This window comes from Dromiciops gliroides, chromosome 6 (genome assembly GCF_019393635.1).
Source record: "Dromiciops gliroides isolate mDroGli1 chromosome 6, mDroGli1.pri, whole genome shotgun sequence".
NCBI lineage: Eukaryota > Metazoa > Chordata > Mammalia > Microbiotheria > Microbiotheriidae > Dromiciops > Dromiciops gliroides.
In genome coordinates, this window is record NC_057866.1 from 230465530 (window position 1) to 230478317 (window position 12788).

Here is a 12788-nt window from a genome sequence, read left to right on the forward strand (position 1 = left end):
GCTTTTGCCCTCCCTTCTATCAGTTCCACCTTTCCCCTTTTACTTCTCTAAAGAATAAGCTAAGTTTCTTTATCCAAATGAATGTATATGTTTTTCTCTCTTTGAATCAAATCTAGTGAGAATAGAGTTGAAACAATGTTCACCCCTCCCTTCTTTCCCTCTCTCCTAATAGTTTTTTTTTCACCTCTTCATATAATATAATTCACTCCATTCCACCTCCCCTTTCCTCTTCTCCCCATAAACTCCCTTTTTAACCCCTCAATTTTCTCCTTTCTTTCCTTTTCAAAGTAATGAGGACATTTAGGTGGTCTTTGTATCATGCACGTATATTCTTTGGATAAAGTTGTTCAGCCATGCCTGACTCTTTGTGACCCTATAGACCATACTGTCTATGGGGTTTTTCTGTCAAAGATATTGGAGTGATTTGCCTTCTCCAGTGGATTAATGCAAACAGAGGTGAAGTGACTTGTCCAGGGTTATATAAGCTAGTAAGCATGTGAGGCCAGATTTGAACTCCTGACCCCAGGCCCAGCGCCATATCCACTGATCCATCTAGCTATCTCCTTGTGAAAAGGGTAGATCTTTGATGATTCAAGAACACTGAATTCCTCCTTCACTATTCAAAACTCAGCCTACATGAAGACTGGATTTTCAAGACACAGTGCCTTATGCATAATAGGCCTTTATTAATCAATGTTTTTTGGATTGAATTGAATATCATTCCTTATTATTTTTATGTTGCTTGAGTATCTTAGGGAAGCATTGGTTCTGGGATAGTATACAGATGAGTATTGTTTTCAGTCTTTAAAATTCTTTTGGAAGTTTAGCTTTTATATTTTATCTACCAAGTGTATAGCTTTGACATTTGCCTGTAAGTTGTATAATAATTATGTCAGTGAATCACCTAGCATTTATTATGTACTTTCTTCTTTTTGTAATTCAGTACTTTCTATGTGCTAAGCATTGTGTTGGTCACGTTTAAAAACAATATTACATATGTTTTTGAGATTTCAATTTTCTTTTATTTTATAGGACTTCCGTGTATTTGTGCTGAAGGGGAGAAATTGATTGAAAGAGAAAAATGTTTCCTTTGAAGGATGCAGAAATAGGTGCTTTTACCTTCTTTGCTTCTGCTTTGCCACATGATGTTTGCGGAAGCAATGGATTGCCTCTGACTCCTAACTCCATCAAAATCTTGGGACGTTTTCAAATCCTCAAGACTATCACCCATCCTAGACTTTGCCAATATGTGGACATTTCAAGGGGAAAACATGGTAAGTGCGCATCTCTTCTTTCTCCCCGTTTTCATAAAGATCGACTTTGCCTTTCAGAAGATTTTTTACAAACACATGGAAGGCCATGGACACTAGATCTGTGATTTCATTGTAATAGGCACTTCCCTCATGAGGAAAATGTCTGCTGATGCAAGTTAGCCCCTGCAACTTTTAGTCTTCAAGAGGTCAGTGACTTGCCCAGGATAACACAGCCAGTATATTTTAGAGGTGGGACTTGAACTCAGGTCTCCTTGGTTTTGAGGTCAGCTCTCTATCCACTAGTAGCTGAAGGCTTTAATGTTTACAAAGCACTTTAATTTCATTATCTCCTTTGATCTCCCAAAGTATCCTGTGAGATAGGTAAGTCTGTAGTCCAGGTATTATTATGCCTATTTTTTCAAACAAAAAAATGAGGCTGATAAGATACATCCCTGTATCATTTAGCTTGTAAGTGAAAGAAGTGGGATTTGAACTCAAGTCTCTTCTAAAATCCAAATCCAATTCTTTTTCTACCATGCTAAAGGGATTAAGTAATATACCCAAAGTCATCTAGCTAGTTATTGGCAGCCAGTACTAGAACTTGGACTGCATGCCTCCTGGTTTTTACTGTACATGTATGTATTTATAGGAAGAAGGGTAGAAGGGAAAGAAATAGCTCTTACTGTCTTTTTTTTTTCTTTTTTCTTTTTTTTAAAATTTTATCTTATTTTTGATGCATTTGGGGTTAAGTGACTTGCCCAGGATCACACAGCTAGTTAAGTGTTAAGTGTCTGAGGCCGGATTTGAACTCAGGTCCTCCTGAATCCAGGGCCGGTGCTCTATCCACTACGCCACCTAGCTGCCCTTACTGTCTTTTAATTAAAAAAAAAAAAAGAAAGAAAAACAAATCAAACAACTGTACCTCTCTTTCTTTCTCTGACTTTCCTTCTTCCTTTTTCTCATCCTCTCATCTCAGGGATTTGTACCTGTTAGCTCTTTCCCTCTCAGCTTGGAAAGCCCCTAATATTTCCTCCAATTAAAAATAAGATTACCTAATTTTGTATTCTTATTTGTACCCAATTAATTATTTTCTTTTCATTAATTGGTCTTATTTGATTAATTGTTTTTGATACATAAAAATTTGTCTCCTCATGTATTTGGGGTCCAGTACCAAAGCTGAGGAGACCTGGTCCCAATTTATTATGCAAATTGCTTAATAAAGTGATATGCTGAGAAGCTCCAATCTTGGTTTCCTCAATTATTTCATCTTTTACCCATCATACCATGTCACTCCCCTGTGGCTCTCCATTGCCTTTAGGATAAATATGTAGTCTCCTCCGTTTAGTATTTAAAGCCTTATGCAATTTGACTCCAGTCCACCCTTCCAGGTTACTTCACATTCCTCCTCTTCATGCACTGTGTGCTCCGACCAAACTGGCCTCCTTGCTTTTGCTCACACACTAGATTCCAAATCCCATTTCCTGAATAGGAATGTCACTCTGTCCTGAAATATACTTCTCCATCACCTCAGCCTCTTAGAAATCTGAATTCTTTTCAAAGCTCACATGAAGTATTACCTCCTACATGAGTGAATCTTATCTTGATCCTTCAAGCTGCTAGATTTTCTCCTCTAAAAGAAAAAAAATACTTTATTTACTTGCTGTATTTTGTGTTCATGAATGTGTTTTCTTCACCAGATGCAAGTTTCTTGAAGGAAGTAATAGTTTTAGTGTTTTCTTTATATCCCCAACGTTTAAAACTGTAACGATTGGAATAACGCCACCTGCTGGATACTTACTGTAGAGGAGTTCTGCCCATGAAGGGAAGGTCTTTGAGGGCAAGACCAGGAGTCAGGAAGTGACGCGGGCTAGTGGGAGGAGGAAGGAAGAGACTTCTGTTAAGGGCTAAAATTCTAGCTAAACTGTCTAAAATATCTAATGAGTGGTCGCCAATAAATTATAAGCTTTAGCAAGAGTTAGACTTCTAAGCATTTATTAAGGAGAACAAGAATTTGGTAAAGAGAGAGAAAAAGGCCTAGATTCCTATCTATTAAAGGGAGAGCACATTTCTAGCTCCCTTCTCCGCCAGAGTCCAGAGGAAAAAAGTGCGAGACTGAGCGCCAGTCTCTTCCTTCCTCCTCCCACTAGCCCGCGTCACTTCCTGACTCCTGGTCTTGCCCTCAAAGACCTTCCCTTCATGGGCAGAACTCCTCTACAGTAAGTATCCAGCAGGTGGCGTTATTCCAATCGTTACAGTCCCCCCTGTTGTTCCTCAAGAAACAAAATGTTTCCTTGACGGAACAGTAAAAAGAATATAATAACTATTGCTAACTAATAATATGTGAACAACAATATAGAAAAGGAAGAGAGGAAAGTTTTGTCCAGAGGGGTGATTTTTTGTCCTCATGAACCGACGCTTTGACATTGGTCTTGCAAAGGGAGGGCCTCTGCAGAGAATACATATTACAGATGGTGTATATTATAACAGAAAAAGAAAAGAGAAAAACCAAACCAAAACAAAACAAAACTGTTCATTTAAAGTCTCTGAAACTCTTTTCTCAGATGTCCTCTAGGTGTAGTCGTGGAATGGAAGTCTTTTCAGGGGTTGATGTGTGGATACTGGTAATCAGCGAGGAAATTTCCTACAAAATTGAGCTTAATACAACTTTAAAATAGCTTTGTCAATAATCAAATCAAACAATGAAAGTTCTCAAAAACATGTCTAAGGGAATTCAGAATCTTAGTTGTTACACATGTGAAACATACAATAAAACAAAAATTGAACCATTCTTTAAAATTACATTATTATTATAGTCCCCCCTTATGGAGAGTAATTGAGAAGACAATTGCTGCGATATTAATTTTTAAAATAATTTTTATCTTTGTTTCATCATTTTTTGCATCATCTGCCTAATTATCCTCATGCCATTATGAGAAATTTAAAAATCTAATATAATTGGTAACAGGTGTCAAGGCCAAATTCAACACTGTATTTATCATGACACCTGAGATAATTATGGGGGTTACCATAAAAGAACAGAGAAATGATGGGATATGAGCATTCCCACACTTGAGCAATATGTACTGCCCATACAGTATGCCAGGCTTAAAATAGGTGGATGGAATATATGTCCATGCCACCGAACATATTGGAAGAAACTGAGTCAGACTTAATCAGATGCATGGGATTGAGATGTCCATGGCATCAGGCATATAGGAGGGAGCATAGAAGCCAGATGTAGGAGTGAGATGGGTGGGATCAATACTTCCAGCCATCCGTACAATATTGTGGGGAAAAATAAAATAAAATATTAAACCAAGAGAATCCAACCTCAACATTTGTCAAAAGCCGTTCCCTCGGCCATACCTTGACTTCATGCATGTCTCCCCTCATGTGACAGTTCAGTGTCTGCTCTTACATGTATTCCTCATTTTGTGATTGGATGGCATCTTGGCCAACTGGCATCTGATAACTCAGAATAAAGGCAATTAATGTCTTAAATGATAAGTTCCCATAATCCAAGTCTCATATGGATTTAAAAATTGAGGATAATAAATGATTGCAAAAAATGTGAATACATCTTGACTCAGAACACAATATATAATTATGCAACAATTTCAAATAATACCCCTTTTTTAAAACTTAGTATACAATTACTTTTTGAAAAATCTGAACATATTTAAATACAAGTTAAAGCACAACACAATCCTAAAGAAAACTTTTTTTGAAAAAAGAAAACTTTTACAAACATTCCCCTCTTTTTTTTTAAAAATATGCTTATCAAAAATAATACTTCTAGAATCAATTTACACTTGCCATGGCAACCAATTTGCCAAGGAAATGCTTTAAAGAGTTTGATCAAATAATCAGTTGAGAAAAAATAACAAACACAAACAACTCAGAATATGGGAGCACAATACTCCTAGAATTAACATTGTATTATGAAATCAAAACCATCTTGCAATGTTTCAAAATTAGAGATGAATAAATAGAAAAAAAATACACATGGAACAATAAAAGACAATGAAATTCAAACTAGGGAAATCTAAATGAATATGAACTTAATATTAATAAGAGTATTATAAAATATAAACTTGATCATATGACTATAAAAAGCTTTTACAAATATTCTCCTTGTTTTAAAAACTAAGTATAAGACACAATCTCAAAAGCCTGAAAATCTCTATGAAAATAAACCCATACCATTAATTTCAAAATGTATATGTAATAGCATAGAAATCCTATGTAACCTCTGAACTGATACTATTAATAATCTGAGTGAATTTAGAACACTTTTGATTCCGATATCTAAAATCCCCAACACTCATATCAATACCTTGCTGCTTACTTCTACATTTCTCTAAAATATATATCCTTCCATGGCAAAAGAAGCAGAGTCTTGAACTATGTTGATGGTTGTCATTCTTATTCAGCTTAAGTTTTTCTTCTTTAACCCCTTTATATTGTCTGTCAGTCTTTTCACCATACAAATGCTTTATAAGATTACTAATTAAAGACAAAAGCAGGTTAGCAAAATTATGAACAAAACGAGCATATCTGGAATTTAAAGGGCTTTCTAAGGTTGTCTCAGAAGCACAGCCAGGCTGGGGAAGGGCTGAGCCTGAAGCTGCAAATGTAGTTAGAGAAAGTTGCGCATGAGCATTAGATCTCTGGACTTCCCAGGCAGGGGAAGCAATGGGCTTGGCCATGGGAGGAGTAGAGGGTGGGGTCTGGAGAGGAGGGGAGGGACCAGAGCAATTTGAATCAGACTTGATTTTGAACTCAGGCCTGGATTCCTCTTCCCCCACTTTGCCTCCAGGTGCTAGGGGATTAAAAGCTTCTAGAGGGTGGGTCATTGCCTCCAGGCATGCAAAATTAGAGCAACAATTACTGTTAGAACTGGGAAAAGCTGCAGGAATCTCTTCAGGTTTCTCTGAAAAAGCATGGTTGGGAGAGGGAGAGATATTTCCTTGTGTGAGTAAGTTGCTGGCTCTTCTAACAAAAATAAAAAGAAAAATAGAAAATCCACAAAAACAAAGCATTAACATGATCTTATCTCCCATTTGTCTGGTTAAACAGACTAAAATCAAAAATAGGGTAATTAGGGAGTTTAAAAGGTCCATTCGAAAAAATTTAAAGGAAAACACAGCCAGTGCGCCAGTACTTAGCAGTTAAAGGGAGAGGGAGGGGAAATTTCTTACCCAACCAGCAGATCAGAAGACTGAGGGTTAGCTTTCCTCTTCGTGGTCAGCCATCTGTTAAGGGCTAAAATTCTAGCTAAACTGTCTAAAATATCTAATGAGTGGTCGCCAATAAATTATAAGCTTTAGCAAGAGTTAGACTTCTAAGCATTTATTAAGGAGAACAAGAATTTGGTAAAGAGAGAGAAAAAGGCCTAGATTCCTATCTATTAAAGGGAGAGCACATTTCTAGCTCCCTTCTCCGCCAGAGTCCAGAGGAAAAAAGTGCGAGACTGAGCGCCAGTCTCTTCCTTCCTCCTCCCACTAGCCCGCGTCACTTCCTGACTCCTGGTCTTGCCCTCAAAGACCTTCCCTTCATGGGCAGAACTCCTCTACAGTAAGTATCCAGCAGGTGGCGTTATTCCAATCGTTACAAAACAGTGCCTGCCTAAAATAGAAGCTTATTGATTAATTAGTTGATTGACATAAGAGTGAACTGGAGCTATAAATACCAGGAGTAATTAGCTGTTTATGCTTCTGTTCCAGTTTATAAACTCAATAGCATTAATTAGCCAAGATAATTTATCTAGCTTCATGATGATGATTTAATTTCAAATATAAAATTCTTTTGATTTTTATGATGCCATTATGCACACCTAATTGTATACTCATGAATATAAAACCTGTGCATGATGATTGTGGTTACCTGCAGTATATAGATCATTGGTGTTAAACTGAAATACAAAGGGGGATCACTAATTCATACATAAGGATCCCTGCAGGCTACATGTTGATTTAGTTTTAAAATGCTATCTTATCTATATTTTATTGTATTTTTATTTATTTTGTCAAATATTTTTCACTTACATTTTAATTTAGTTCAGGCCACACTAAAAAATGTTGTGGACTGCATGTGGCTGGCTCACAAGCAACCTATTTTATACTGAAAATAATCCTTTAAAAATATGTAGAAATGAGAACAAAAATAAATAAACAAACAAATAAATAAATTTTAAAAAATAAAATAAAATGAGGGGCAGCTAGATGGCGCAGTGGATAAAGCACTGGCCCTGGATTCAGTAGGACCTGAGTTCAAATCCGGCCTCAGACACTTAACACTTACTAGCTGTGTGACCCTGGGCAAGTCACTTAACCCCAATTGCCTCCCCCTCCCCCAAAATAAAAATAAAAAAATAAATATATGTAGACATGTTTAGTAGATAAGTGCGCGTGAAGTTTTAGGATTTGGCATATCTTCTTATGTTCCAACCATTTTGGCAATATCTAGTTGAAAAAAATTGGATTTTGACTTTGTTTTTTCCATAGTGACCATCTGTTTTGGGCTCCACTTTCCATCTCGTCTATACCTGTGACTTAATTGATATGGGAAATTTTTTTTAACATAAAAATTCTTTATTTAGAATTTTATTTTCCCCCAATTACATGTAAAAACAATTTTTAATGCCCATTTAAAAAAAAACTTTGTGCTCCAAATTCCCTTTCTTCTTCCCCGCTTAAGAAGGCTAAATATTCAATATAAGTTATATGTGTTGTCATTAAAAATATTTCCATATTAGACAGGTTGTGAAAGAAAACAGACAAAAAAACTCAAGAGAAATAAACTTTTAAAAATTATGCTTCAATCTGTATTTAGAAACCATCAGTTCTTTCTTTGGAGATGGATAAAATTTTTGATCATAAGTCCTTCAGACTTGTCTTGGATCATTGTATTGCTGAGAATAGCAAAGTCATTCACAGCTGATCATCTTACAATATTGCTATTATTTTATATACAGTACATTTCACTTTGCATCAGCTTATGTAAGTCTTTCCAGGTTTTTCTGAGAGCATCCTTCTCATTTCTTATACCACAATAGTATTCCATTATAATCACATCCCACAGTTTGTTCAGCCATTCCTCAATTGATGGGCATCCGCTCAATTTTGAATTCTTTGCACCAGAAAAGAGCTTCTATAAATATTTTTTGTACATATAGGTCATTTGACTTTTTGTTTCTTATCTCTTTTTGGATACCAACCTAGTAGTGGTATTACTAGGTCAAAGAGTATGCATGGTCTTATAGCCCTTTGGCCATAGTTCCAAATTGCTCTACAGAATGTTTGAATTAGTTTCCAATTCCACCAACATTGCATTAATGTCTCATTTCCCCCATATCCCCTACAACATTTGTCATTTTTCTCTGCTGTCCTATTATCTAATCCAGTAAGTATGAGATAGTACCCCAAAATTGTTGTGACTTGTATCTTTCTAATCAATAGTGTTAGAGCATTTTCTTTCATATGACTATAGATAGCTTTGATTATTTCATCTGAAAACTTGATGTCTTTTGATCATTTATCAATTGGGGGTATGGCTCTTATTTTTATAATTTGATTAATTTCTTTAAATGTTTGAGAAATGAGGCCTTTATCAAAGAAACTTGCTTCAAAAATTTTTTCACAGTTACTATTACTAACTGTATTTCGCTCCATCCTATTCCCTCCCCATTACATTTACTCTATTCTCTATCTCCTTTTACCCTGTCCCTCCTCAAAAGTGTTTTGTTTCTGACTGCCCCGTCCCTCAATCTACCCTCCCTTCCATCATACCCTCCTCTTATCCCCTTCCCCTCCTACTTTCCTACAGGGTAATATATACCCAATTGAGTGTGTATGTTATTCCCTCTTTGAGCCAGTTCTGATGAGAGTAAGGTTCACTCACTCTGTGGCACCTCTCTCATTTTTTCCTCCACTTTATAAGCTTTTTCTTACTTCTTTTATGTGAGAAAATTTAATGGGGAATTCTTTTTTTATCATAAAGATATTTTATTATTTTCCAGTTACATGTAAAGATAGTTTCCAATATTTGTTTTTATAAGATTTCTGGTTCCAAATTTTTCTCCCTCCTTCCCTTCCTCCCCCAAGACAGAAAGCAATCTGATATATGTTGTATATGTACAATCACATTAAACATATTTCTGCATTAGTCATGTTGTGAAGGAAGAATCAGAACAAGAGGGAAAAACCTCATAAAAGAAAAAAAAAACACACACAAAAATAGAAACAGTATCCTGATTCCACAGTTCTTTTTTTCTGGATATGGAGAGCATTTTCCATCATGAGTCCTTTGGAATTATCTTGGATCACTGTATTGCTGAGAAGAGCCAAATCTATCACAATTGATCATCACACAAAGTTGTTGATACTGTGTACAATGTTCTCTTGGTTCTGCTCATTTCACTCAGCATAGATTCATGTAAGACTTTCTAGGTTTTTCTGAAATCTGCTTGCTTATCATTTCTTACAGCATAATAGTATTCCATTACATTCATATACCACAGCTAGTTTAGCCATTCCTCCATTGATGGATATCCCCTCAATTTCTAATTCTTTGCAATGTGAGAATCAGAGCGCCATCATCCTGCTGAGAAAGACATTGTGAGAACCAGGGCAGCTCTGCCCTGAGGAGAAAGCATGAGGTGACCTTTCTGAGATTTTGGAGGTCAGATTGGCATCCAGAAGTTATGTGTACTGCCTGTAAGTCATGTCAATTAATGGACCAGCCAATTAGCTTGGAGCTGTGTATATGAACTGCCCTCTTCCAGTTTGACAGGGGGTTTTCCGGTGGAACTGATGGGCATTGTCTCTCTTGGATAGCTAGGTGAAAGTAGCTTTTCCTCTCTCTCTTTGCTAACTGCTAACATACTTTAATAAATACTTAATGCCCAAAGACTGGTGCTAAAGCTTCTAATTTAAGGCAACCACGCATTAGATTTTTAGACATCGCAGTCACATTTTTGTTAAAGCTTCACAGACACCACAAAAAGAGCAGCTATAAATATTTTTATACATGTGGGTCCTTTTCAGTGGGGAATTCTTAATGAGGAAATTCCCTCTGCTAATGCATATTGGCCATGTATAGCCTGAAGCTTAGGGACTTAAGAGAATTTCTGACATTGCAATAAATACTCTGGTTATGAAATTTGTTGGAGTCACTTCCAGGGTAAAAGCCAAGATGATAGATTAGAGGAAACATTCAGCTGAGCTCTCACTGTATTCCTCTCTAAACTTTCCAGTAATGACTCAAATTAAAATCTGGAGTGACAGAGCCGATAAAAATTCAGGCTGAGACATTCTTCCAGTCCAAATCAACTTAGGAGATCTGAAGGAATGATCTGTGACATTGGGATAGAAACTTACCTGGGACCCATGTGAATGGAATGCCAATTGTGGGACCAATGGTGGCAACAGAAGCAGCATCAGCTTCAGGAGTTCTTACCACCAGAGATGGTAAGGTTGCCTGGTGTCTGGTCAGAAAGTGATTACTGAGCACCCTTCTGCTAGCAGTGTATTTAGGACTGGATGCTGTTCAGTACCTCTGTTTCCTAGACCTATTTATTTCTGGGTCATAATAGTTCAGGGGTGGAGAGGAGCACTCTTGGTTAAGAGAGAACAGAGGCCTTGAGGAACAGTAGCACTTCTGGTTCCAAGGGAGCAAGGACTCTAAGGAGCAGTAGCAATTGCAATCTCAAAGGATCATGGGTCCTTCCTAGGTAAGAATCAGAGCACAGACTAACAGAGTAGTGACTACATCTCTTCCCAGCTCATAACTCATTGGAAGCACTGAAAAATTCCAAACCTTTAGAACTAGCTCTAAAAACAATAGTGCAAAAAAGCCTGTAGCTTAGGACAGTGTCCCTCTTCTCCAGACACCACAAACAGAGCCCAGCTTTAATATAAAGTTCAAAGTCAAGAAATAGAATGAGAAAATGAGCAAACAACTAAAAAAGAACCTGACCATAAATAAAGCTGTGATGATCGGGAAGATCAAGGCACAAACTCAGAAGGCAATAAAGTCAAAACATACAAGCAAAGCCTCAAAGAAAAATAATGAATTGAAGACAAGCCCAATAAGAATAACTTGAAGAGCTCAAAAAAGATTTTAAAAATCTAATAAGTGTGGTGGAGGAAAAATTAGGTAAACAAATAAGAATGATAGAAGTTAGGAAAAGACAATTAACAGCTTGGTAAAAAAAAAATTAACAAAAAATAATAAAGAAAATAACTCCTGAAAGGAGAATTGACCAGAAAGAAAGAGATACAAAAACTCACTGAAGAAAATAATTCCTTAAAAATTTGAGTTGGGCAAGTGGATAATAAGCACCATCAGCTCCATGAAACATCAAGAAACAATAAAACAAAAGTCAAAAGAATGAAAAAAATAGAAGAAAATGTGAGATATCTCATTGGAAAAACAAATAACCTGGAAAATAGTAGATGAAGCATACTATCCACCTACAAAGAAAGAACTGATATTGATTGAAAACAGACTGAAGCATGCTACTTTTAGGTTTCTTTCATTTTTAAAATTTATTTTCTTATACAAAATGACTAATATGATGCTTTACATAATTGCACATGTATAAGCTATATCTGATTGCTTACTGCCTGAGGGAGGGATTAGGGGAGGGAGGGAAGGAGGGATAAAATGTAGAATTCAAAACTTTAAATAAAAATGTTTATTATTAAAAAAAAATAAATGCCCGAAAATAAAAAAATAAATGCCCGAAACCTAGGAAAATGAATAAATTAAAGATCCTTAAACAATAGATTATGAATCCTGAAAATCAAGGGAGAGATTGATAAAATTAAAAGTCATAAAATCCTGGAACTAATAATAAAGAAAATCACTTGGGTTTTATGGGGAAAAACCCCAATAAAATAGATAAACTATTGATTTGATTTTTAAAAAAGAAGAAAATCAAATTACCAGTATCAAAAAATGAAAAGGGTGAATTTACTACCAATGAGGTTGAAATTAAAACAATTATTAGAAGTCATTTTGCTGCCAAAATTAGAAGTAAAATGAGAAACTGGGTAAAAAAATCTTACAGCAAGTTTTTCTTATAAAAACTTTATTTCTCAAATGTATAGAGAACTGACCCAAATTTATAAAAATATGAGCCATTCCTCCATTCATAAATGGTATAAATTATATGCCAGTAAAACTGACAATCTAAGTGAAATGGATATATACAAAATGAATTTGTGAAAATATAAGTTGCCCAGATGAGCAGAAAAGGAAATAGATCCTTAGAAAAAGAAATTTAAGAAACCCTCAGTGAACTTACTCAGAAAAAACAACAACAACAAAAAAAAAAAACCCATGACTGGATTAATTTACAAGTGAATTCTACTAAATTTTGAAGGAAAACTTAATCCCAATACTACATAAACTATTTGAAAGACAAAGGAGTCGTATTAGGTTCCCTTTATGATACAAATATGATTTTGATACCTAAATCAGGAAGAACAAAAACAAAGAAAGAAAACTACAGACCAATTTCCTTAATGA

The 12788-nt window shown here is 35.8% G+C and overlaps 1 protein-coding gene across 3 annotated transcripts in view; it reads left to right on the forward strand.

Moving 5' to 3' along the window:
- The window catches only part of TBCK (TBC1 domain containing kinase), a 285598-nt gene that overhangs the window by 12404 nt on the left and 260406 nt on the right, over positions 1–12788 (forward strand). For 2 of the 3 annotated variants that reach the window (XM_043971552.1, XM_043971551.1), the window contains exon 2: positions 1033–1274. In XM_043971552.1, the coding sequence (XP_043827487.1) occupies positions 1082–1274 (193 nt within the window). In that variant the 5' untranslated portion in view covers positions 1033–1081. Of the gene's footprint in view, positions 1–1032; positions 1275–12788 lie in introns of those variants that run through there. The other variant, XM_043971553.1, reaches the window with a different exon arrangement.